This window comes from Propithecus coquereli, unplaced genomic scaffold (assembly GCF_000956105.1).
Source record: "Propithecus coquereli isolate 6110/MARCELLA unplaced genomic scaffold, Pcoq_1.0 Scaffold496, whole genome shotgun sequence".
NCBI classification, from domain to species: Eukaryota; Metazoa; Chordata; class Mammalia; order Primates; family Indriidae; genus Propithecus; species Propithecus coquereli.
In genome coordinates this window covers 1,590,951-1,618,830 of record NW_012150796.1, presented here as the reverse complement: position 1 = coordinate 1,618,830, position 27,880 = coordinate 1,590,951, and the positions used below count along the sequence as shown (strand labels likewise).

The window sequence follows — 27,880 nt, the reverse complement described above, 5'->3', positions numbered from 1 at the left end:
TTATAGAAAGTAAAAAATTGGATGACAGATACATTGAGAATAGCCTTCCTCATATAAAAAACTTCATGATATAAAATATTCAAATCATTTTAGTCATAAAGAATATGCTCTGAAACCTCTTTCTGAATGTAATGAAACTGGGTTGGAAAATTATCAAAGTAAACTGCCATTCTGATGGGATTATAGGAAAAAAGATTATCTTTATTAAATGGAAAATCCTTTTAACTTATAAAGAGGGAAAATTAAAAAACATGATAAAATAATTTTCAAAAATTCTGACACCCCATTTTATTTTGCTCAGTACATCCTTCAGGGTGCTGGGGGCTTTCCTGTTACGTGCAACGCCACGTCAGTGTGACGTCAGTGTGACGGCCGCTTCTAGGCAGAGTCCCTTCATAATGTAAGGCTACAAAGTCAAAATAGTCTTCTATAGTTTAATGAAGAGACAACAAAAAACATTTTGTCTTCATGTTGTTATTCTGCCCTTAACAAAAAAGCAAGATGCCAAGCACTTTCCTCTCCCTTTCGAATCAAAGATTGTTCTTCTCCACATGGCTGTAAACTAGCTAGGTTTCTACTAGCTGTGGGTTGTGGATGCTTTTTCAGATAAATCTCACATGTTCCATCTGGGGATAATTGTGACACTCCCAGAATCTGAGATCTGGACAGGTGAAGATTAAATGCAGAGAGTTAAGAGAATTTTTAAAAATTTAGATTTTTGTTTCAAGAAATTCTTATATTGTGATAAAAATTTTCAAGTTTTTGTCATGATATCATCATTAAAACAACAGGAACAAGAGACACTCAAACCTCTCTCACATCATTACTCAGTTAACACCTAACTGCTCAGAATACACCTAACTGCTACTGAAAAGGGGACATGAACAAAGTGGCTAATAAATATTAATAAAATGTATCTTTTCTTCAACCCAACTCGTCCTTCACTCGCCAGCCACTCGCGGCCGATCTATCGCACAGCACATAGCTATGGTTAGTTCCTGCGTGAGCACTAATGGAATAAACAGGCTGATGGTTCTCACTGGGCAACATTTAGCTTAATTTTGTATAATTGAGCTTCTATTTTATTAACAAAACAAAAAACCTCAACAAAATTAAAGACTACAGCATCACCTTTATTATAATGTAATCATCTTCATTAAGCCAATTTTACCAGATTAAGGATATCTAATAGAAATAAATCAATCTTGATAAATTTTGGAACACGGGTCTTTTATTTAGGGACTTTTTCTTGGTTATTATCAAGTAGTTAGACAAATGATAAAAAGATCTGATTGAGTTTTTCAAAGTTCTTTTAAAATAAGTACAATTGTATAATTTATTCTCTTTTCAGATGTTATAAACTACTGTTTTGCTGGATTCTTTTCCTATTACAAACAAGTACACACTGTGGAACACAAAAGCTGCTTTAATATTCTTTAGTTATCACCTTTATACTCTTACCCTGGTTAAAATGACAACAGAAAATGAACTGTTTGCTTACAAGAATTCAGACACTGGTGACAGCTCACTCCAGCCTAAGCCAACTGACACTGCACAGACTCCACTGCAGACGCCGGGCCTGGCTCCACCACACAGCGAACGGCGCTCCCTGCAGCGACTGGGCACACGAGTCCAAGATACAGCACAGGGTCGCTCGCATCTAGATGAGGCTCCTGATGTCTTTAACCTCCAGAGAGACCGTGCATACTCACAATCCCCCTGAGAAATTATGACTCATTACTGGAAAAACAGAAATATCACAAACCCCACCCAAAGCTGGGCAAAAGAAACAGCTGCCACTGTTGGTTACGTTTTATTCTTAACTTTTGACACCTAAAAGTATATTCGGAAGCTATTTTTTATAAAAGCCTGTTTTGTTTTGTTTTTAAACATCATAAAATGTTTAGAAACAGAATTGCCTCTCTGCAATGAAAGTAATAAATCAAATTTTAAAGGTGCCATAGAGCAGAGTGAAAGTTGTAACGTAAACACCATGATGAGAGCATACGACAGATGCTGGGGAAAAATCAGAAGTAAAACTTCTTTCTAGAAGCTTGGCAGCTTTCCAACCCAAGCAGAGAAAAATCTCTGTGTGGGTGGGTAGGAGAACAGGACTGGGCAATAAATAGGGAACAAAAATTAAAACTTCTTATCACAGACTAGAGTTCATTTCACCATAGTTCATAGATTCTTGTTTTCATCTATCTCACCTGCACATATAGTTTGCCCATAATTTAAATTTTACCAAGGTTAGTGTTCATGTCCTGATTTGTTTTAAAAACAGCTGAATCCTTATGCTACTTGTGAAATAAGGGTGGGGGGTTAAGAACCATCTTAGTTTTTAATCTTTTATTGCAAAACTCTGCATGCCGATTAGGTCTGCCTGGCTGCTGAAAGCCCCCGGTGAGGCTCCCTCCCTCATCACTGAGTCTGGCTGCCACGGTCTCAGCAGGCAGAAGAGTTCATGCTGTGCTCACACTTCTGTGCTGAACATAAACTAGCACAATGCATGGAGTCATTTCTGTGTATATTCTAATACCTCTCTTCAAATACAGTTTCTGGGACAAATAAAAACACCACTGATTTTGAGGTCAACTTTCTTATATAAAAAGGAAATAAGGACTTAAAATTAAACACATGAATATAGTCTCTGAAAATTCTTAATTATATTTAGCTTAGTTTAAAATTACTTATTTATATTTAATATACAGAACCAAATGAAACCTGAACTTCCAAATAGCAAGTACATGAAGTGACATCCTCCTAGTAGGTGACCTATCTAAAAACAAACAAAAAACTGGCCTAATTTCAGAAAATTTTTGCTTTTAAAAAAAATGGGATGCGGCACCAAAAAAGGGATGGAGGGAAACTTAAATATAATTTGGGACCAGATACTTAAACAAGTCAATGTGGAAAGTTAGACAGAAGGCATTTCATTTTCAAATGAATGATATTTTGCATTTATATAGCACCTTACGTATACAAAGTGCTTTACTGTGATCACTTCACAGCCGTTCATCAATGTAAATAAATGTGGTTTACAATCTGTTGACAAAAGTAATAAGCACTTTGAGGCAACTGAATACGCAAGAAAATCTATTTAGTAACAAATCCTGTACTAGTAAATAGATGTAAGAAAAAAATGTAGAGACTTGTCATAATATCACATATAAGAAGTTACTTATTAATCTTAATGACTGATATTAAGATGTTAACTGTTAGGAATTATTGAGAAATGGAAGGGTTTATATTAAGGAATAAGCAAAACAAATGAGGCATACGTGAACAAACAGCCCAAAAGGAAGGCTGCGTATAACTTGTAAGTATGCGTGTGAAAGACAAATCTTTCAGACATGGAGAGCAACCAAAAGTATAAATGTCAACCACACTGCTAGAATCCGATCCTCAGTTACTAAGATATTCCAAAACAAACAGAAAAATTAATGTACTGCCTGATCTTTTTTCTTCTGTAACATACCCTCGAATAACCTCACCAATGCATTCACTTCTGCCAGCAAACAAGATAGCAAGAAATAATGAAATTTTACATATTTATGTTTTAAAAATAGTCTCCAAATCTATGGACAAATTTAATTTCCTATAAAATAATGTGAAAGTTCATTTTTTTCTCTAAATAATTCTACCAGGTGCCTTAAATAATATCAGATTAGCACCTCTGCCAATGTATTTACGTCTTTGCAAAAAGAACACTTGTCAACCACTTTGTATAGTAAATATGCAAGTTATTTGAAGTGTATTTGGAAAACAATTGAAAACAGATTAATACATCATAAAAAGATTAATTCCCTTTAAACAAAGACATTCTTATAAAGCATGATAACACATAGGCACAATAAGGAATATAAATTGTGTATCAATTATTGGCAGAAAATCTAATTCATTACAAAGCCTACACCTTTGGGGAAGAGGACATTTTCATACAAAGAAAAGTATTACACTATTATACAACATTTTTAATTGAACATGTATAAATTTTTGGCACATTAAAAGGAACTGAAAGGATTACAAATTAAAGGACAAAGACTCTAAAACAAAGATACAGGAAAGAGAAAAAGTCTTCAAATGAGAAACACTCTATGTTAACAGAGAAGAGAAACAAAAAATAAGCTGGCTGAATTTCCTGAAACATTGTTATATGTAACAGAAGTATGTTTTCAATGCAGGTTGGTTTTTGTTTCTAATGGCAAGACTTCTCTACCTTGCTGTGGCGGGCTGAACGTGGCCAGGGTAAGATCTCCGTGAGCTCGTTGCTTGCCGCTGCCTAGCCAGAAATGACTGCCCGGAGCCTGTGCTAGCCAGTCTGTCTTCAGCTGCCTTTTTATGCAAAGTCATTCCCTGTGACAGGAAAAAAACAGAGTAATCAATGAAAAAATAGTGGAATATTCTCTGAAAAAAGAAAATGTCATCATGCAGAATTTTGTTACATTGCATCAAAAAGCACAATTAGGAATATTAATTCTCCTCATTATAGATTAAAATCTTATAGAGGCATTTTAGTTCCAACAATTAGGTACAAATCTTTTGGAAAAATTGAGGCTTAATTGTCTGATTTCACAATAACCAAGACAATATATAATGGAGACAGATTTTTAGAATACATTGCCCATATTCAATCATATTTCCCCCTTTCAAATTAAACGTACAAAGTGATTTTCCAAGAAAAAAAGTGCAACTGATTGGTAGCAGTTGATTCGCATGGGTTGTGGAAATCACTGGGCTTATTTAGAACAGAATAGAAAAACACAAATGAACTTGTTTCTTAAGGTGGAAGTCCAAATTAGGTATTACACATACATACCACTACGGCGTTTTTCTTCACTTCAAGGCAGACTTGGATTCTCAAATTAAGAAAAGTTCCTGACAGCCCACAACAGAGGGCCAACCGAAAGCAGGTGATATTTCTTGAAGACATGAGAAGGATCGCTTACTAGCTTATGAGGGAGAGGACGCACAATTGCTGGGCCTAGAGCACCTTAACAGGAAGGAGGAAACCTCCAGGGCACTCCCTGAACGGGGAGGAATAACAACAATGCAATAATAATTCTACTTTACTCAAGGCAGAAGGCTACGAGTAGATCAGGAAAAAAGCAATCTTTTGGTACTCATTTAATAAGCCAGAGCAGAGCCCTAGCCAGAGAAATATTAAGAACTGTGGGCTGCTGTTTAATCTCACCAAAGCCTGGATGCGAGTAAACTGCTGGAAGTGGGAGAGGTTGGCAGCTACGAAGAAAGAAGCAAGAGGACCCAAGGGAGAGTCAGACAGCAAGCCAAGCCAAGCCGTGTGGAAAGAAACACAGCTTTCCCGGAACGAAATGAGCAACGCGCAGAAGACAGGAGGCTAGTGGATAAATCTTCCTATCATTAGTTTCTAAGGAAAAACAGGTCACAGGCCACGGCTCTGCATTCTTAACTATTTCAGTCTATGGATACATACTCAAATATACCACATTTTCCGAATGAGAAAATCCAGAACATGTTTTTTAACTCAACTTGAAATCAAAGCATTTAAGGATTTGAATAAAATTATCGAATATCTATTGGTGATCTTTAATTCATTGGTTTAGCTACATATATTAAAAACTATATTTGATTTAAAATATTATGATTTTTTCACTTTCACATTTCAAGCAATTTTATTCAATTCTTCACTCACTTCTAAGACCCTGTGTCCATGGCAAGGCCATTCTCCGAGCTGCTTAGTGCCTCTGCTAGCGCTCCTCATCTTCACGCCACTCAAGGCCCCTGAGATGTGGAACTTTGAAATGCAAGCGTGATGCTGCCACTGGTTTTCTTATCTGAGCATAACTCGTGTGAGTCTATTTGGAGTTATTCCTTCACTCTGAAGCGTTAAAAATTAGGACTATTCTTTAGTTCCATGTCACAGAATAAATAAATCTGGTTCCATGAGAAACACAATAAGTGAAGTCATAAAAATCAATCAAGAATACAAAATTAGCAGCGAGGACTGAAATGCAGAGCTCCAAGATCACTAACACTAAGCTTCGAGGAGGACAAAGAAGAGACAGAATAGTTGAAAGTCAGGACTAATTCCCAGAAAACTTCCTTAAATATAGTTTTCCTTTCTACCTTTAAACTTTAATTTTCAAGAAATCTACATTTGTTAACAATAATAGTATTCTAGATGCAATATGATTTCGTTTGTTTTTTAAAATTGTGATAAAATCTTAACTACATAGTTTCAACCAAGGCAAATTGGACATGTCATGAAATCTATGAATTTTTGACAAAGACCAAATCACATCTTGAGGAGGCCAGGGACACTAACCTTTAAGAGGCAGTATCAGTTATACCTGTATAACAGAAATAGTGATGCTGTGCCAATAACAGAGTTACAGGGTCAGAGGAGGATTTTGAAAGGAATCTTGTCCCATTTCCTGTCTCAGACAACTAACTGCAAAGGCAGAAGTGGTGGTCTTACTGGGGGAAAAGAACAAAAAAAGAAAAGGAAGACAAAAAGTCTGGGGAAAAAAATATTGAAAAAAGTACAGCATTCTTTAAAAGTCATAACTATTCATGTCCAGACCAGAATATTGATGAGCATCAGTTTTTTTGTGTTGGGTTATTCAATTTCAAAATCTCTCATGGCTCAGGGTCTGACACTGTGAACACCTGCCGAACCCCACGAGCTGGTTAAACTACCCTTGACCTAAGTACCACCTTGCAAAAGCGCTGAAATAGTCCCGCAAAAGTTACCGCAGCTACGTATAGATACTATTAATGTCGTTTTCCCTCACAATCAATGGCTCTGAGGGACAGAAATTAAACTGACATTTATCTTTCTATCCTTTCGAAACGCTGCTGCTGCGAAAATGCTCTCGCCCTGCTTGTGGTGCCTCTTGCGCCTGCTGCTCAGCCCTAAGGCCGGCGTTAGGTTCTGTTGGTGCACGTCCGCCAGCGGTTACTTTCAGACGCATGTGGCAGGATGGCTTCTACAGTAAAGGGAGTGTAACAGCACGACGCAGTCACCCAACTGTGGACTGTGTTCTCAAGTGCCGTTTTCTTACCATATTGTACCAGGCACTAACAATGTATTTCTCCTCCATCTCTCTCTGACTCTTCGTTTTCTCGTATTCTTTCTAAAAAAAAAAAAAAAAAAAAACACACAAGTATGAAAAGGTATAAAATAACCTAAAAAGATACTTAATTAACTGTCTAAATTATGAATACAATTGTATAGCAAGGATCCCAGAAAATAAAGAATCAAAAAACAAATATTTTGGCTGGTCCAATGGTAGTGGGTTATCAGAACTTATTAACATTAGTGTCACTAAAGTTGGTATACAACCCCCCACTGCTAAATTTGACTGGTTTTAAAAAATAAAACAACCAATACATAGTACAGTGAACTACCTACCTCTAATGAGTGGAACAGTCGGTCCCGTTCCTGGAGTTGATTTTTAAGAGCTTGTATTTCTGGTGCTGCTCCTTGATTCTGTTTAGGATCTAAAGTACGGATAACCTGCAAAAAGTAATAAAAGAAATATTTTCAAAGTCTGAAACTTCTAAGAAAGCAATTAAAAAAAAAATCAAGGGATAAACCTATGAGAATCAAAGGCTACCTTCCAATGGTACTTTGGAAGTGAATACATGAAATAGTGTTAATTGTTATAACTCTTTTTCTTGAGATAGGGTCTTGCTCACAGTTCACTGCAACCTCCAACTCCTGGGCTCAAGCGATCCTCTTGCCTCAGCCTCCTAAGTAGCTGGGACTACAGGCATGCACCTACATACCTGGCTAATTTTTCTATTTTTTGTAGAGACTAAGTCTTGCTATGTTGCTCAGGCTGGTCTCAAACTCCTGGCCTCAAACCTCGGCCTCTCAAAGTGCTAGGGTTAGGGGTGTTAGCCGTTGCATCTGGCTGTAATTGTTGTAACTTAAATTTTTTTTATGGCTACAGAATAGTCGTACATATTTATAACTTTTTAATTATGTAAAAGAATCAATTATGGCCAGGTGTGGTGGCTCACGCCTGTAATCCTAGCACTCTGGGAGGCCCAGGCGGGTGGATCGTTTGAGCTCAGGAGTTCGAGACCAGCCTGAGCAAGAGTGAGAGACCCCATCTCTACTAAAAAAATAGAAAGAAACTAGCTGGACAACTGAGAATATATAAAAAAAATTAGCCGGGCACGGTGACGCATGCCTGTAGTCCCAGCTACTCGGGAGGCTGAGGCAGGAGGATTGCTTGAGCCCAGGAGTTTGAGGCTGCTGTGAGCTAGGCTGACGCCATGGCACTCACTCTAGCCCGGGCAACAGAGTGAGACTCTGTCACAAAAAAAAAAAAAAAAAAAAAAAAAAAGAATCAATTATAAGAAGTAATTCTGGCTAAAATTAATAAACACAGTCATGTGCCACATAATGATGTTTGGGTCAACAATGGACTACATATATGGTGGTGGTCCTGTGAGATTAATGGAGTTGAAAAATTCCTATCACACAAGTACTTACCATTGTGGTACAATTTCCTCACACTATTCAGCACAGTCATACGTGGCACAGGTGTGTAGCCTAGGAGCAAGGGGCCATACCACACAGCCTAGGCGTGCAGCAGGCTATGTCATCCAGGTTTATGTACGCCGACTCTGTGGTGTTTGCTCAACAAAATGGCCCGATGCTGCATTTCTCATAATATGTCCCCATCATTAAGCAACTCGTGACTGTACGCAGGCACCACTGACAGCTGTCTACCCTTTCCTCTCCTCTGATTCCAGTTGGCAAGCCCCCTGCTGCTCAACAGGTACATACCTCGGGGAGTGGGTCCTGATTGGTTCAAACCTATTGTTGTGGCCCCATCTCCTCCTCTGCTGGTAGCTCGGCCTGGGCATGGGTACTGGGTCAGTTCTGGCCAAGAAGAGGGCTTCAGGGAAAGTCTTTTTACTTTTTTCCTTAAAGCCTTTACTATTAAAATGCTCAAGCCCACAGAAAACTTGAAAGGGTAGAACAATAAAAACCCTTTTACTTTAACCTAGAGTCACCAGTTGGTATACAGATGTGTGCACACACAGGCACACACACACGTTCACAGGCATAGTTACTTGTTTTAGGGACTATTGTAAAGTAATTTGCAGACCTTATGACATGTAACCCGTAAATACTTCAACATGAATCTCCTTAGATTAAGGATGTTATCCTATATAATTACAATACCTTATCATCTGTAAAGAAAATGAACAATTCGATAAAATCATCACTATGTGGTCCAAATTCACATTTCCACAGATGTCCCCTAAATGTCTTTTATAATTGACTTCCTCCAGCCCCAATGCCAGACCCAAAAGAGAATGCACTGCATTTGCAAATTAGGTGGGGCTCTCCCACACTCCACTGCCTGTTTTTGTTTTTATGACAAGAACTTTTATCCCAAATTTTAGATTTACCTGATGGTTATTGAAGGTGTTATTTAACTTGTTCCAATAAACCTCATTTTTTCTGTGAACTGGAAGTTGCCTGGATTTGGGCTGATTATTACTGACAGTGACACTCCATCAGGAGGCACAGGGTGTTGGTTGTCCCACCATAAACTGGTGGTGTTGATTTTGATGACTGGTTATGGTGGTGACTACCACTCGTTTCCTATATCAGGTGTATTTCCTCTTGGTAATTAGTACGTAATCTGTGAAGTGACGTATTTTGATCATTGCTTCTTGTTCAGCCTCCTATTTGTTAAAAGATTCTTTGTTTTTCCCTGATGGTTCTCTATGTGGGAACTCACTACGCTGTACGTGAACCACATTTCAAGACTATAGTGAAACATGGTCAGAAAGTGGAGTGAGATGTCCACAAATTCATACTTACACTTTTGGCTTTCTCTAAGTACTTTTTATATCGTTCTTCCATTTGTTTCATTTCTTCTTCTTTCTTCCGTAAAGCTTCTTGTAGTTCTTCGATTTTTAAGGCTGCAGATGAGACACAGTAAGAAAAAATATTTTTAGACCGTAACAATTTTAAATATATTTCAACTAATAATGAATAGTTAAAAGCTTTGAGAGATTGTAACACAATTTCCTTTTATAGAAAACCAATTCATAGCTGGTCAAAGTGGTGCATGCCTGTAGTACACCAGCTGCTCGGGAGGCTGAGGCAGGAGGATCGCTTGAGCCCAGGAATTGGAAGCTGCAGTGCACTGTGATTGAGCCACTGCACTCCAGCCTGGGTGACAGAGCAAGACCCCATCTCTAAAACCAAACAAACAAAAACCCAATTCATAATTTTTTTTTACAGAAAGCTTTTCTTATAAATAAAAATTTTGCCCAATTTTTGCTTTATACATTAATCATAACAGAAGTACATAAATTAAAAAGTACAAATTGATGGATGAATGGATAAACAAAATGTGGTATATATGTACAAAGTACTGTTATTCAGCCTTAATTCTGATACATGCTACAACATGGAGACATTATGCTAGGTGAAATAAGCAAGACACAAAAGGACACATATGATTCTACTTATGTGTGTTAACTAGAATAGTCAAATTCATAGAGACAGAAAGTGGAATGTTGGTTACTAGGGGCTGGGAAGAAGAGGGAGTGGAGAGTTACTGTTTAATGGGTACAGAGTTTCAGTCTGGGATGATGTAAAAATTCTGGACGTGGGTAGCGGTGACAGCTGTACAACAGTGTGAATGTACTTAACGCCACTGGACTGTACACTTAAAATAGTTGGTTTGTTATGTATATTTTACCACAGTAAAGTAAAAGCCTGTCCTCTCACCTCTCATCTCTTAGTTAATACAAAAGAATTGACCAAGTCAAGCCCCCTACAGGTGTAAATATCAATGGAAGTACTAGTTTGGCTGACTTACAGGCAACTATAATACAATATGAAAATATCTAACTTCACATAATAGTCATTGGAATCCACAGTTGTGGAAAAATTCATAACCATAATTAGAAATTTAAGACATAAGATGATTATATATTCTTTCTGTAAATAAGACAAATTCTTTAATTGCTAGAATATGTAATAGGGCCTATTTCTTAAAGAAAAATTTTATATAAACTCATTATCACTAGGGTAGTGTATGGTTAGCCCATTTTAAAACTATGCGAATTAAGAAACACTCACAGCTGTTGTTAAATCTTGGCTCAAGGTCTTCGATGATGGCTCTCTTCTTCTGCAGTTCATTATTGGCTTCGTGCAGCTTCTCTCTGTAACAAAATATGTGACACTGTGTCACCTACTACTGTTTCTATTTAATATATTTTTCCCACTTCAAATTAAAGATCTAAGTTCTTTATATTTGGATTGCACACAAGTGCTGTGAAACAAAGATGAAAAGACTAAACTAACATGAATATATTTTAAAAAATAAAGACAAATTTTTGCTTTGTTTGAAATAATAGCCATTTCTTTTATGTAAACCTGTATAAGAGAGGATACAGATCTTTATTTTTTTCTAGGATTAAGGATATTGTAAAAATTAAATTTAAAACTTTGCAGAGGTTTTACAATGCAAAATCTTGTTGCAAAAAAAATGAAGTTCTAAAAATAAGAAGAAAACACTACCTATCCATAAAAAAGAATGACCTAATGACATAGGCAACCACATGAATAAATCCCACAGAATAATGCTGAACAAAAGAAGTCAAAAGGGTAATTAATGTATGACTCCATTTCTATAAAGGTCAAAAGTGTCAAAACCAAGGGAAGGTGATATGAATAGATCTCACAGAATAATGGTGAACAAAAGAGGTCAAAAGGGTAATAACGTATGACTCCATTTATGCAAAGGTCAGAAGTATCAAAACTAATGGAAGGTGACTTAGATTAGCACTGTGGCTCGTCTGGGCAGTCAACCAGGAGGCAGAAGGCAGAATCTTTCTGGGTTGCTGGAAATACTCTACATGTCATTCTGGGTAACATCAAACTGTACACTTAGGACTCAGGATATGTATACTTTACTACTTAAGTTATATTCCAATATAAAAGCAAAAGAATTAACAGAAAGCAAGTTTTTTCCCTGGTATTTGTATATGTGTAGTTCTCCTTTTATAGTATTTATTTTTTGAGACAGGGTCTCGCTCTGTTGCCCAGGCTAGAGTGCTGTGGCATCAGCCTAGTTCACTGCAATCTCAAACTCCTGGGCACAAGCGATCCTCCTGCCTCAGCCTCTTGAGTAGCTGGGATTCCAGGTGTGCGCCACCATGACCGGCTAATTTTTTCTATTTTTTTAAGACAGGGTCTCCCTCTTGCTCAGACTGGTCTCAAACTCCCGACCTTGAGCAATCCTCCTGCTTCGGCCTCCCACAGTGCTAAGATTACAGGTGTGAGCCACGACGTCCGGCCCCCTTTATAGTATTTAATGTGGCACTATGTAACGTGAGTAGGAAAAACGGCCGTAAAAATCGGAAGATATAAAAAAATACAAATTAAAAAAATAGAGCACTTTGTTATATCTATTTGTATTTGCATTTGTACTGTTTCTCCTTTTCTGTGATTACAGACAATATTCTTCCATACGTTCTTCTACATGTCTCCTGGTACACACGGACAACAATATCTCTAGGAATCTAGGGTATATATAGTGGAATCGAGAGGTCACAGAATATGTACATGTTCAAGTTTACGAAGCAAACTGATGTATACTCCTACCAGTGGTGGGTAAGAATTACCACTGCTCAACATCTTTAGCAATACTTAGTATGCATGCGTTTTAAAATATTTACCGATTTGGTGTGTGTAAAATGGTCTCCATTGCAGATTTTTTTTTTGAGACAGAGTCTCACTCTGTTGCCCTGGGCTAGAGTGCAGTGGCATCATCATAGCTCACAGCAACCTCAAACTCCTGGGCTCGAGCAATCCTCCTGCCTCAGCCTCCCGAGTAGCTGGGACTACAGGCACGCGCCATGCTGCCCAGGTAATTTTTTCTATTTTTTTGAGAGACGGGGTCTCACTCTTGCTCAGTTCTGGTCTCAAACTTCTGACTTCGAGCGATTCTCCCACCTCGGCCTCCCAGAGCACGCTAGGATTACGTGTCTGAACCACCATGCCCGCCCTCTACTGTAGTTTTAAATTTGTATGAGACTGGTTATCTTTTGAGATGTCTATGGGCCTTGTAGTGGGTTGAATTGTATCTCCCCCCAAAAATAAATTGAAGTCCTAATCCCTAGGATGTATGAATGTGACATTATTTGGAAATTGCGTCTTTGTAGATGTCATTAGTTAAGATGAGGCCATATTAGATGAGGGTGGGCCCTAAATCCAATGATTGGTGTCCTTATAAGGCCACATGAAGACACAGACAGACCTACAGAGAAAAGAATGTCACTGTGAAGATGGACGAAGAGATTAGAGTGATACATCTATTAATACTAGCTTATTAAGTATGAAATGGCTGACAGTTGATATCTCTGACATTTTGTTTTGACACTTATTTTTTTTTTATTGTGAAGGTACATCCTCATTGTTTCAAATGCATGTTTTGGCTTGTGATTACCTTTCAAAAAAATTTTTTTAGAGCAATTTTTGTGAAACCATGCATAAGTCAAAAATTTGTGTTATTTTTGAATATGAGTTCCATCATGGAACTAATGCAGCACAGAGAACTTGAAACATCAACAAAGTGTTTGGGAAGGATGTAGGTAATGAATGCATAGTACACTGATGGTTTGAGAAGTTCCATTCTGGTGATTTTAATCTTAAAAATGAGCCACGTGGTGACCTGAGACCAAGCTGGATAAGCTGAAAGCTGTAGTGGAAGAGAATCCATCTCAACCTACGTGTGAATTAGCAGCAAGGTTTGACGTTACTATTCCAACAATATTGGACCACTTGAAACAAATGGGCAAGGTACAGAAGCTGGATAGATGGGTTCCGCATGAATCAAATGAACATTAGAAGAAAAATCGTCTCAAAGCTTGCCTTTCTTTGCTGTCACGACATAAAAGCAAACCATTTCTACACCGTATTGTTTCATGTGATGAAAAAGGGATTCTTGTTGACAATCCTAAGTGTTCGGCACAATGGTTGGATAAAGATGAAATGCCAAAACACAATCCAAAACCAAATATTCACCAAAAAAAGCTAATGGTGTCTGTTTGGTGGTCCAGTGCTGGTATTACACACTGTAGCCTTGTGAAACCTGGTCAATCAGTTACAGTGGATGTTACTGCAACCAATTGGACAAAATGATGATGATGCTTGCGATTAAGCAGCCAAGACTGGTCAATAGAGACAGGCTAATCCTCTTGCAAGACCACATATAGCAAAAAACAATGCTGTTCAAACTACAGAAGCTGGACTCGAAACTCTCTGTCATCCACCGTATTCACCAGACCTTGCACCAACTACCACTTCTTCCAGGCTTTGGACCACTTCTTGCAAGGAAAAATATTCAATTCTCAACAAGGTATAGAAAACGCCTTTTGCGATTTCATTGCCACTCTCCAGGCTTCTTCACTGCTGGCATAAACAAGCTACCGTTAAGATGGCAAAACTGTGTCGACAGTTTAGGCACACACTTTGAGTAGTTGCACTGCTTCTTGTTTGAGATACAATAAACTAAACTTTTGATTCAAAATCGGACATTTCATGTTTAATGACCTAATACAACTAAGGAACACCAAGCATTGCCGACAGCCACCAGATGCCAGGAGAGGGGCAGATTCTTCCTCAGAACCTCTAGAAGGAACCAATCTGCTGACAACTTGATTTTAGACTTCTAGCCTCCAGAACTATGAGAGAATATTTCGGTTGTCATAAGCCATCTAGTTTGGGGTAATTTGTTATGGCAGGAACGGGAAACTAATACAGCTTCCATCTTCATTAATAGATCCTTTCTGATGAAGATTTTTACCACATAAATGATGAGCACAGAACAATGGTCAGACAGTAGTTTTACGGAATGACAGGTGTTCTATCTTTTGCCATAAAGGAATGGGAAATTAATGAAAAGAAGACAGGATTTAGTACTAAATTCTCGTCGTAATTCTTACAAAGGCTGGAAGTAACATTTTCTGTTCTTCCAGTACTTTTGGATCTGCCCATTGGTAGACTTTCTAGCGATCTCAGTTGCTAGGAGTATCTCATGTCGCCCACATTTAAAAAAACAAAAACAAAAACACAAAACTGGATAGCATGAGGCAGACAACAGAATTTCTTTCCAATCCTAGTAGAATAAATGAAAATTATCTCTGTGTACTGAGGATGTGTGGTTTAGCACCGTGTAACACTGTAACACTCCAGCGGGCTGGCAACTGACAGCCCCAACTCAGTGCCTGCCAGGAGTGACAGGAGTATTAAAGCTCCTGCTGGGTGTGAGAAAACCATGAACCATTTCTAATATTGTCAACCTCAGCTAAAGATAAAGGTATTATATAGATGAAGATTTCTTCTTCATGAGAAAGCAAATATAACTGCTTTAAAATTTATTTCACCTTTTAGATTAACAAGACCTGTTCAGATATGTCTGTAATTCAAGGAAAGATTTGACAATCTGCTACTGACAAGTTTTTATACTTTAAAAAAATTTACTTCAGAAGGAAGATTAGGCCGGCCATACATCAGAGCTGGCCGACAGCAGCCTGTGGGCGAAGTCCGGCCTGTGACCCGCGTGTGGCGTGGATGCTACCGGAACAGTCGCGCCATCAGTCTGCGTGCCGTCTACGGCCGCCCTCGAGCTACGCTGCAGAGCTGAATGGCTGGGACAGAGACCAGTACTGACGGGCTCTTTACAGAAAAGGTGTCTGGCCCATGGTCGGGAGTGTCTCAAATTCCTAACTATGGTTATAAACACTATCACAAAGATATAAAAGCCTGCTGGAGTGTCGTTTGAGAAAGCAGTTCTGAAGCAGTCATTGTTCTGACTTGAGGACCTTGGGAGGAGAGGGCCCTGCAGACACTAGTAATGTGCATTAGTTATGGTTTCTAGATCTTTGCGGCCGGCTGTGCCGGCGCCAAGGCACTCTGCAACCACCTAACATAAAGCACCATGTCCACAACATGAGAATGAGCCTCAACAGCCACTATACTTACAGATGTTCTTCAAGCTTCTTTTTTAGAAGAACTGACTAAAAATGAAAAATAAAAATTAGTTATTACCTACCATTTAAACTAATATATTAATTTTTAAAAATTAAGAGTACAATAGTAATTAATGTGGGGTGAGTCCTCAGTAATTTCTTTGTTTAAAGATCTCAAAACATACAATGTATCCCAGTTTAACTCTCTTTAATAAAATGAGAGGGCAGCCCATAAAGGACAGCTATTAGTATAAAATACCCAGAAACTGGATACCTGAATTCTTTATGTGTAGCCAGGGAAATGAATAAAAAAGTCACTTAAATATAGACCTAATATTCTTGGAGTCGACAGGCAGGCAGGACTCTAATAATAACAAACTTTCCTTAAGACATCATTTAGCTGCCTTATTGTTTTCCTTGTATCATGACAGTCTTGGATCAATTCCCATAAATACTTGCGACTCAACCAGTGATTTACAAATACACACAGGTTGCAAATCATTCGTGTGATGGTATGGGGTGTGACGGATGGTATGTGTACAGAATTTAATACGATAGAGAATGTAGCTTTGACTAGGTATTAAAAAAAAGGTCTCCCATAAAGCAGGAGATCAAAATTAACCTAAAAATAAACAATGAAGGCATTCTATAAAGGGTCACTAAGTTTTGTAACTAAACACTTACAGGATACATACTAGTAATGAATTTTACAAAACATTTTACTTTGAGATAAATAGCTATATAACTCAGTCAAAACCAATTAATATAGATTTATAAAACAAATTTTCCAATTAATCAACAACAGCAATGAGGGGAAAAGAATTTGAATATTAAGCTCTTGGATTTTCAGTTGCCTTATTTGATAATGATTACCATAACTGTTTATTCAAGTCTATTCTAACACAGCTCTAGGATATTTCAAATTCTCTTAGCTCAGTAGGTTAACTATAGGTAGGTCAGTAGGCCACAAGGACTTCTATCACTGCTCCCCCCAAATATACAGAAAGATAACAACCATGTAAACTTTCGATTATTACTCATTCCTTCTTTAGTACAGAGGGTAAAAATGTAAATACTTTTTAAAAACCTTTACCTTAATTTTGTACTTATGTTTTGATTAGATGCCAGCAAAATTTTAACTGAGATGACATATACAAATGATTAAATGAGTGTTTACTATGCCAGGCAATGCACTAAGTCGTGTCATGTGTATAGTCTCATGGAAACCTCCTAGCACCGTGTATGCAGTAGCCCCATCTGACAGTGAGGGAAGTGGGGCTGGATAACTTTATAGCAGCTGCCACGTGGCAGATCTGAAATTAAAGCCCAGGTCTGCCAGACCCCACGGCCTATGCGTGGTCTTTGCTTACAGGCCTTCTGTGCTGCAGTGGCTCTCCAAAGCGAAGACTGTTACTACCACAACACGTGGCAGGAGGAGGCCAGACTGCGACAGGAAGCTAGCGTCAAAATAATTTATATAAATGAATTAGTAATGGTGTGGAGCAGAAGTGGGATGGAGAAAAAACCCAAGAGCAGATTTCTTTTGGTTTGACTTTTAAGATCTTGATATTCTTTAAGTGTCTTAATAGTAAAGGTCATAAACCTATATAAGGCAGGTAATAAAGATATTCAATCTGAATAAAATTGCCTTAATTAAAAATTTTGATACCATCAACCGTGATGGCAGAGAATGTTTAAATCAAAAAACTGCTCAATATATAAAAATGAAAAGGAAGCCATACTTACAATAGCCTTGAGCAGAAGCCATGCCAAGAGACAGAGAGGACAAGTTAGTATGAAGCAAACACAGCAGCCAAGAGAAGGAATGATTTAGTAATTCATGAACAGAAGTAAAAGATATGCATTATTTTTCAGAAATGTACATTTTTCTTTCTTCTATGGTCTCCTCATCCTGTCTTGTTCTTTGAAGTTTTATATACTGTGGCTAGCTCAAATTATCCATGTGACTGGATATAACAATGCTTTTCTGCTTCCATGCTAAAAACAAATGACATAAAAATAACAATAAAAATGTGCAAACCATCCTACTCTGACTTATGGTCACATGAAAGGACTATACTTTTGATAACAGACAGGCAGAAATTGTGTTGTTCTTTGTCAGAAGGGACCGATTCCTTTGGCAGGTTGTTCTATGTACTACACACTCCTGAGATGCAACACTGTGGGTTAGTGAAAGAGAAGAGTTAAGACAAAAACATAAAAAAATCTGCTGGGGAAAGAACCACACATCTGTATTGCACTGTTTCTTTCTCCAAACCATTTGGAGGCAGAGCTTGAGCCATCTGAATGTTTCTACATATGGCAAAGAGATCAGAGAGAACTTCTGCTTGGTTTATTTAGAGCGAGACATCTCATTAGCATCTGGACAGTCAAATGGAGTAATTTATGCAAACAGAACTTGATAGGGCTGGCATCTCACCTGTCAAAAGTTCTCTTTAATATGTCCTCTTGAAGTAAGGGCACACAGCATTTTAAATTAGATGTGATTACCACAGCGATACCTAATCAGGCATATGCCAATTTATTTATTTATTTATTTATTTTTTGAGACAGAGTCTCACTCTGTTGCCTGGGCTGGAGTGCCATGGCTTCAGCCTAGCTCACAGCAACCTCAAACTCCTGGGCTCAAGCGATCCTTCTGCCTCAGCCTCCCGAGTAGCTGGGACTACAGACATGCGCCACCATGCCCGGATAATTTTTTCTATATATGTATTTTTAGTTGTCCAGATAATTTCTTTCTATTTTTAGTAGAGACGGGGTCTCGCTCTTGCTCAGGCTGGTCTCGAACTCTTGACCTTGAGCGATCCACCCGCCTTGGCCTCCCAGAGTGCTATGCTAGGATTACAGAGGTGAGTCACCGCACCCAGCCTGCCAAATTATTTTTTAAAGAATAAATGCTTTTATTTATGTTTTAAATAAGTAAGAGAACCAAGCTAATGGTGATCACTGTAACACTAAAGTTTAGCTGGTCCTGGTATTTCACCATTTTTACCTCCTACATGCTATACACCCTTCTCCTCCCTGCCATAATGAATCAACAAAAAGTTTCCTCACAGCTTCTTAGAGACCAGAATGAATTTTACATTCATCTCAGTTTAAGGGACCTAGTGATTTCACTGAACTAAGAAATGGTACTCCCTTTGGTTCATCTCTAAGGTACATTTAATTGGGCTCAACAATATTTTAATATACTAATGGTGGCTTTGTTTCACCTCTTTGTGGCTTAGCATTTTAGATAAAAACATATTAAATTTTAATAAGGACGTAAGTAGTTTAAATGTTGGTGACAATTTTAGGAACTGGGAATCCATCTGGAGTCTAACAAGGACGACCAACACATAACAAAGGGATAAACTAAAATCGCCAGTCACAGACAGAAGGGCATGCTGCTAGTATCAACTAGACCATGTTCTAAGAAACTGATTAAATTTGGTTACTGGTGAGCTTTTTATATCTATCTCATAGTCTCAGTACATTCTAAATAGTATACTTAACTCCCCTTCTTTGGCTCCTGACCCTCTTATATTAATAAGGCTGGATGGAATCAGCTAAACCCATAGTTCTGAAGTTGATGCCTCAAAATGATTCTATCAATGGAAACAAACAGATTTATACTGAAATGCCAGAGTTTATAGCAATGACACTGGTAATAGGAAAAAAATAAATAAAAAACAAGAAAACACAAAAGAGCTGGCTGAAGCAAAGACTAGTCACCAAAATTTATATTTATTTCCCCTCTTACACTATTTTCGAACACTTTATAAGTCTTAGCTTTATTGTTTACTGCTCACTAAACGTAAAGGGGTTTGCAAAATACGACTTATTCACACTTTCTCCCGAGATCAGCCGGCTGTGGAGGACAGTCAGCACGTCGAGGTAAAGACACAGAGCCCTGGGCTCCACACGCATAGATCACGTCTCCGTGTGAGTGCACAGGGCGCAGCAGAGCCGCGACACAGACGTGCAGCCTGCGGACGGAATGCGAGAAAGGCCAGTGGGGCGTGGATTCAGAAATTTAGAGACGATGGGATTCTAGAGATGACATTATTTTCTTAAATATCAATTCTACATTAAAAATTTCTAATCGAACATACTAAGTTTCTATTAGCATTTTTTTTGACCAAAGGGGGAAAATCTTGTATTTTATCTTTGAATACTGAGCTGAACAAATTTAAAACATAAAGCCTCAATTAACTCCTTAGCTAATGACTAGAAACGCACTGCCAATTCCCAGCAGCAGGACCTGAAAGAGATGATAAAGTACCGTCTGGTCCTTATTATAACGAATGTTAGTAAAAAGGAAAACACTGTTTCTTTTCTATAACCAATATAATGCTAAATTATTTTGATACAGACCATCAAATAAAAAATAAAAGCTATATCTTTTCTCGACATTGTGAAACTGTTGGACCACAGTGGGTGTGTATTAAAACTTACATCTTCTGCTTTCGAGCCTTGATCCTGTAAAGACTTTTGCAGTTCCTCAACTTGTGACTGTGCTTCCAGAAGTCTTTGATTCACCAGCCTAGAAATCAAATGTACGTTAATTTTGCAAGTACTGACTTACTTATGCCTTTTTCCTTAGGTTATCATATTGGTTGGAAAGTATAATTAGCAAAATAAAGTCTCATTTATAGTAGTAGTGTAGTAGTTGCCTAATTTCATGAGTAGCAGCTGACTTTTCTGATTATTTTTTGTATTGCCTGAAATTTCTAATGATTTCTAACATAGTATTTGGGTGGACAAATATTTTGAAACTGACGCACTTATGTATATCCATGCATCTGAAATTTACTTCAGTATGTATTGATGAAGTCTACGTGTCAGGCACTGTGCTCAGCATCAGTATTAAAAGATCCTGCACTCCAGGAATTTATGGTCTAGTGCAGAAGTAAAAATGTAACCAAACAAGCAAATAAAATACAATGAGATAAAGACTTCAAAACAGCGCACAGAGGCATACAAAAGAAATGGTAATCTGCCAAAGAAGCAAGGACTCTGGAGGAGCTGAGACAGGTCTGATGTGAACTGAGATCAGAACAATGAATAAAATACTCATGTGGTTAAGGGTGGAAAGGGTTTCAAGACAGAGCTGTGTCCAGAGTACACAGGAAAATTAGAGGGTACAGTGAGTTCAGGAATGGTATGGCTGACAAATCAGTTACGAGGGGAAGAATAGCTGGAAAGAAAACTAGAGGAGAAAAGGAGCAGATCGGGCATAACGTGGTATGGAATCGAGATTATCTGAGATTATCCTGTAATCAACAAGCCTCAAATCTGACTGAAACTGGAACAACCCAGGCAACCTACTTTTTTTTTTTTTGAGACAGAGTCTCACTCTGTCATCCTGGCTAGAGTCCCGTGGTGTCAGCCTAGCTCACAGCAGCCTCAAACTCCTGGGCTCAGGCGATCCTCCCGCCTCGGCCTCCCAGAGGCTAGGATTACAGGCGTTGAGCCACCGCGCCCAGCCTAATCCAGGCAATCTTTACTAATGCTGATTCCAGGGCCTGACATTCATAACTTCTCTAGGTCATTATGATGCAACATTCAGTAGACCAGTTTGGTTCCCTAGGTCTTAGGTGATATCGAAGGGTTGCAAGAAGGGGAAAATATGATCAGACAGTAGTTCAGAGAGATCACATTGGTTTTAGAGAGGTAGATGCTACTGAAAAGGTCAGAGAACGGGCTGAGAGACTATTACAATTATTACTAAATATGCCCGAAATAGGAGGAGACAGAGGAGGAAATGTTTTGAGAAAAGGCAAAAGAATACAAGGAATCGAAAATATTACCACTAAATAGCACTTAGGATTTTGGTATTCACCAAGAAAATGAAGACAGTAGGAACAGGTTGAGAAAGGAATATAAATTATCTGATTTTGTTTCTGTTGAAAATGAAGTGACTGGAAATGTCTGTCAACAGCTAGAGATCTGAACCTGAAGCATGGGGTGAAATCTGAGTTGAACACGCAGATTTGGGAGCCACTTGGAGTTAACTGAAGCCAGGACATAAATGATACTATCTGAAAAGAAAGCGAAGAAGAGTGTAGAAGACCAACAGGCACGGCCTGTGGCAGATCGGTCACGGGGCAGGAGGGTGAGCTCAGCCTGGAGAATGACCAGGGAACTGGGGCATAAGCCGGGGGGTACTGAAATAAAGAAAAAATGTGAAGAAGAAGGAATTTAGCAACAAAACTGAATACAGTTGAGAGATGATAAGGAAGCAGAGTCTTAAAGGCTCCCCTGGATTAGCCATTTGAGAGGTGACTGGTTATTTTAGTAAGAAATATTTTAGTGAAATGGTAGTTATAAAAGCCAGAGTGCCCCAAACTAAGGACAAAACAGCAATAAGTGTTTAGAATCCAAACAGCCAAAAAGTTCAGTAAGAATTTTTTTTTACTTAAGTTACAGAGAATGATAGTAAAATTTAATCAATTTGTAATAACTTTTTTACATTAGGGAATACAAAATATGAATGTTTTTTGAGTAGTAAAAGAATAAATTATCTGAAAATCCACATTCAATATGGGGACATTGTAATTTTGTTCCATCATTTTCTAAAAGCAATATGGAAACATGTATTTAGCTACAAGACTATTTAACTATGTATTTTAGCCATTTCTGAGACTATTACCAACATCGTAAGCCTCCTAGATGGGCAGCGTGGAAATGTCATACAGCACAACCCCACGCTACACCAGGATGTTCCTTGGAGGGATTTGAAAACAATTTAAATGCCGTGCAATGGGGAATGGACGAGCAAATAATGCACCTGTTAAAGTATGAAGTATGTAAGCAACACAAATATAAATAAACATACATTAAAAAAGTTTGTCTACAAAATAAATGAGCATTATAATGCCTCCCTCATGGGGTTGTTTAGAAGATTAAGTGAGATGATATATGAATACCTGTACACACATTCTATGAATGTGGATTGTCTACTTTCTTTCTCCCCCTTTAGGGAGTTAGTTAACATCTTAATCAAAGTCTAATTACTGAAGACATATAGCTGTCAAGGGGCTGAAGGGGAGAGTGAACTCGCGATCACAATGCAAGTGAGATCCTGGATCCCTGCACAAAGCTCCCTGGACAATTCTGATATGGCTCCAACCTCAGCCCTTCATCCCTCTCCTCATATTGTCTGAGGGTCAGCAGGTATTATAGACACTTTAAAAATGCTAACTCACTGGGAAAACTAATTGGCAGGGACTTTGAGGTCTACTGCAAACCTTGCCTTCTGACGGATGACACATACCATACATGGGTAGTGAGCAAACTGTATTTACGGCAACAGAGTTAAAAGACTCAGTGGGACTAAAACTCGGGTTTCCTGGTATCTGGTCCGATGCTGTAAACTAGTAAGCGATTAAGTTGGAGACAAGGTGATGTAAATACTTATAAAACTCAGTAAGAATAAACAGCATAATTCACGTAAGAGAAAAAGCATCCTGTGAGAGAAACACAGGAAAATGAATAAAGATTCGGCAAACACGGTATGAGATAAGTCGGCAAGAAAGAGGGTACTGGTTAGTCATGGAGGCTTTAGAGTCAGGAAGCTTAGGTAAGACAGGCCAGGCTTGGTGGCTCACGCCTGTAATCCTAGCACTTTGGGATTGTGAAGCAGGAGGATCCCTTGAGGCCAGGAGTTTAAGATCAGCCTGGGCAACATAGTGAGACCATGTCTTTACAAAAAAATCAAAAACTTAGCCTGTGTGGTGGCACATGCCTGTAGTCCCAGCTACTTGGGAGGCTGAGACAGGAGAATGACTTGAGCCCAGGGGTTTGAGGTTGCTGTGAGCTATGATGACACCACTGTACTCTAGCTCAGGTAACAGAGTGACCCTATCTCAAAAAAAAAATAAAATAAAAGATAAGACGACATATTTAAAATACGTAGCACAATGTTTGGAACAAACAGGTGCTTAATAAATATTGCTATTATTATTACTTTTGTTATAGATCATAGGTGGCCATAATCTAAAAATAAGAAACAATCACAACACTAAGTTGTAAACAGCTGTAAATAACACAGGCACTTGGGAGGTAATTAGTCATCTACACGCATGGATACTGTACGAATGATGATGGCTGTCCCGTCTCTGATTAAAAAAACAGAGCAGTAACTGCGAAGCCTGCGAGAAACAATGCAAAAGCATTATCAAGAAAGTTGTGGCTGTTTTTCCATTAAAAAACTTAGGGTAGGAAGAGACTTTCCTGACTGAAATGGTTAAGATACACCTCAGAGGCAGAAGACTGACGAGGCAAATACGAGACACTTCCAACCCAGCTGCTTCCTTCCCGTGAGGCCCTTCCCCCACCTTCTCCATTTCCCACGCTAAAACATCACTCATTCTCTGTGCTCCTGAGAGTTGATGTAAAAATTTTCTCCTTCTGTTTATGCTTACTGGTGCTCTTGTAATCACCCTAGTATTTACACTGACTTATGCTGTTTGCTGATTCTACCTCAGCAGCTTCAAAACCGAAAGCCACAGGAGGAAGGGTAGGGTGTGTAAAACTGTCAGAGCCATTTAGACTGGGAATGCCAAATTGATCAGGCATAATAAACAAAACTTCTGTAATATCAGGCAAGCTATGAAGCTATTAATAAAATGTCACATCTCTCAAAAATGACAGAATATCACAGCAATAAAAAAAAACCCACTATATGTTTGCTATTTAAGAAACATTTCCAAAAGGCAAAAAGAAGCAAAAGACAGTCACAACCAAATATAAATGTAACCCTCCAGAGTAAATTACTTTTTCTAAAGTAACTAACTTTGAAGGCTCTATAACACCATACACTGAAAAATTATAAGCAGAAAAGCAATTTTCTTGTTAAATCTGTAAATTTTAAATTCTCAAAATAATTGAACTGTTCATAAGATTACTGATTTCCTTTTATGGTCAAAATAAAGAGCGGATCAGGAAAAAGGCTTTGTCAATTCAGTTATGATGGATCCCCATCTATTCCCCACACCAGCGGACCCTTGGAAACCACTGGCTGCTGAACACACGGCAAACTTAACCAACCCAACAGTGATTGGGAATTGAAACTGTTGTGAAAGACTGTGAATTAATGGTCAGATTTTTTTTTTAATTCTCTTGCTTTAATTAGTCATTAGAAAGAGTAAATGGTAGAGCTTTGATATCCTTTCACTTGAAGAAAGAATGGTTAATGTCATTATAAAGAGGCACAACATTTCTTGGCAAGTTGGCCCAAAAGTGGTAGAATGGATTAAAGTTCTCTTAAGATGAAAGAGCCAGGCGTGGTGACTCAAGCCTGTGGTGGCTTAAGCCTGTCATCTCAGCTTCTTGGGAGGACAACTTGAGGCCTGGAGTTTGAGACCAGCTTGGGCAATATAGCAAGACCCCATTTCAAAGTACAATTCAAATCTTTGTTAAAGGGAATCAAAATCAAGGCAAATAGGGAAAACTTGTGCCACCTATAGGTACTCTACCTATTTTCCGTCTCCAGTTCATTCTTGCGTAGATTTGCATCATCTAGAAGGCTCTGCAATAAGGCAATTTTTTCATTGTCTGAACCCTCTTGGTTAATTTTTAACATCCTGTTCTCATGCTGAAGACGAATAAGTTTCTCCCTGAATGAACAAAATAAAAACTGATTATCTGGTACATCAATGCAATATAGGGTCAAAATCCAACTAAACACAGTTACAGATTTAATGCACAGAATAGAAATAAAAAACAAAGTACCTGCAACTAATTTAGCACCTATTATTACTGGCCAAGACATTATATTTCCTGTATTAAGTACTTTCTTTTAAGAATGACTAATCTGAAGATAATAGAGTCTCTAAATATCATGATTTGTAATAAATGAGATTTTAAAATCCTATTTTCCTTTCTGATTTACATATTTAAGGTATGAATGCATTCATTCGTTCGTTGGTTCTCATCAGGAAGCATGATCTCTAATGCTATGCTCTTAAATTACCAATCGTTTGGTGGCAAGATATACCCAATGAAGATCGCCTTCAAGATGTTTGGTCCATCCATTTCCACAGACACATAAAATTGTAGTCTTGTAACAAGCCAGATTATTAGAATCAGGTTATTGCACTGTTTTGGGCTCTTTGTATTATGCTGAAAGCTTACATTGAGGGATGTTAAGAGCAACAGCCATACAGAACTTGCCACCACATTTACTGCAGGGATAATATAACTGAATATTAATTCCCATAAAGTTATAGAAGATACAGTTCATTCTTTACTTTACACAGGGTCATCTTTAGAGAGCCCCATGAAGACTGTACTATCAGATCCGAGATACTAGGAAAAGCTGCATTTCTCATGGAAAAAGAAACACCAAATCAAAATAATAAACACAAACACACACACAAAATTCTGCTCTTATTTTGTAAATATCATAAATCTTATAAAGTATTTTTACTTTTGCTACTGAAAAGACGAGAGTCAAATCTGTGACCCAATTCAAGCAACTATATAGGACTTGGTATATTTTGTATTTGGGCAACACTGACTTCATATTTTTCAATTACAAAGTAAACACAGTCATCGTACAGGAAAAAACACAAATGAAAAGAAAATACAAACCCTTCACAACTCTATGGTGCAAAATGACTGCTGCTGAAACACAGCCTTCCAATTCTATGCAGAGATACACACATGCACTTTTAAAAAATGAGACCACCACACAGTAGTTACACTGGTACCTGCCATTTACACTTCAAATTTCACAATCATTTTATATCATTAAATATTATACTTTAATATTTTAAATGACATAGTGTTGAAATATATAAATGTATCACTTCTTTAATCAATGCCCAGTTATTGGGCATTTAGATTGTTACCAATTTTGAGTCTTAACAAATTAATAATGATCAGCTTGGTAAATATACCTTTTCGTGCAGCCCTGGTTATTTCCCTAGGATTAATTCCCGAAAAAAGTAATTTTGGGGTCAAGAGATAGGTGCAGTTTTAGACAACAAACTCTGCTCAAAAGAAAAGCTGTACAACTTTAATCTTCAACCCCTAGTTGATGAGATTTCCAATTTCTCTATACCCTTAACATTAATGAAAAGTATCAAATATTAAGCCACCGTCTACAACATATGTTGCAAAATTTTCATCCCCGTTTATCATTTCATTTTCTTGATAACTATTCTGGGCATAGAGCATATTTTAATTTGTACCTAGACATACTCAGAAAAGCCATATTTGTTGAATCTTTATGCTTGTTCTTAGTCTAGAAAGCCAACTGCATCACCAATAAGCTTCCTTAAAAATTATGGCTTTTTTGGACATAACCATGTATTTATAAATATTCATTCATTCATTATAAGTATTCATTCAACTAATTTTACTAGTTCAATTATATAGTAGTATATCAGATGGCAGAAAAGTAATAGATACACAAGATGCTCCCAGACTTGGAGCTGCATTACAAACAACAGTAAATTGTCTTCATTTATTCAACAGTATTTTAAAGCTTATTTCAACTTTTATAGTTGATAAATACAACTCTTACACCACCATTATTTCATTTAATACCCCAAGGATGTTGTAAAGAATCAAGGCCAGTGTCCATTTTCAAAAGGGGCAAATAGCCCAGAAAAGGAAACAGCAATACTCAGGGCTGGTCCCTCTCCTTCCACTGGACACCTGGTGCCGCCCCCTGCTATTTTTAATTCTTACACATAAAGCTAGGTATGTATTGAAATAAATGGAATTTTTAAAATCTGATGACTAAATAAAAATATGAGGTATTATTGAGGGAAGCATAGTAGAGATGGGGAGAGATTTCCTCCTATCTAGAACTTTCTATCTTTCCCAGGCCATTTTATGGGGTTAGTAGATACATCTCAGTAAC

The 27,880-nt window shown here is 37.9% G+C and overlaps 1 protein-coding gene across 3 annotated transcripts in view; it reads right to left on the bottom strand.

The window, feature by feature from the left end:
* Positions 1-1,373: 1,373 nt before the first annotated feature.
* HOOK3 (hook microtubule-tethering protein 3) overlaps positions 1,374-27,880 on the bottom strand; it is a 99,811-nt gene continuing 73,304 nt past the window's right edge. Inside the window, exons 15-23 of one of the 3 annotated variants that reach the window (XM_012656000.1) lie at positions 25,485-25,625; positions 20,461-20,548; positions 16,016-16,050; positions 11,108-11,190; positions 9,836-9,936; positions 7,397-7,501; positions 7,047-7,118; positions 4,220-4,356; positions 1,374-1,719 (exon numbers count right to left, since the gene is read on the bottom strand). In XM_012656000.1, coding sequence (XP_012511454.1) covers positions 1,683-1,719; positions 4,220-4,356; positions 7,047-7,118; positions 7,397-7,501; positions 9,836-9,936; positions 11,108-11,190; positions 16,016-16,050; positions 20,461-20,548; positions 25,485-25,625 — 799 coding nt within the window. In that variant the 3' untranslated portion in view covers positions 1,374-1,682. Of the gene's footprint in view, positions 1,720-3,534; positions 4,357-7,046; positions 7,119-7,396; positions 7,502-9,835; positions 9,937-11,107; positions 11,191-16,015; positions 16,051-20,460; positions 20,549-25,484; positions 25,626-27,880 lie in introns of those variants that run through there. The other 2 variants (XM_012656001.1, XM_012656002.1) reach the window with 2 other exon arrangements.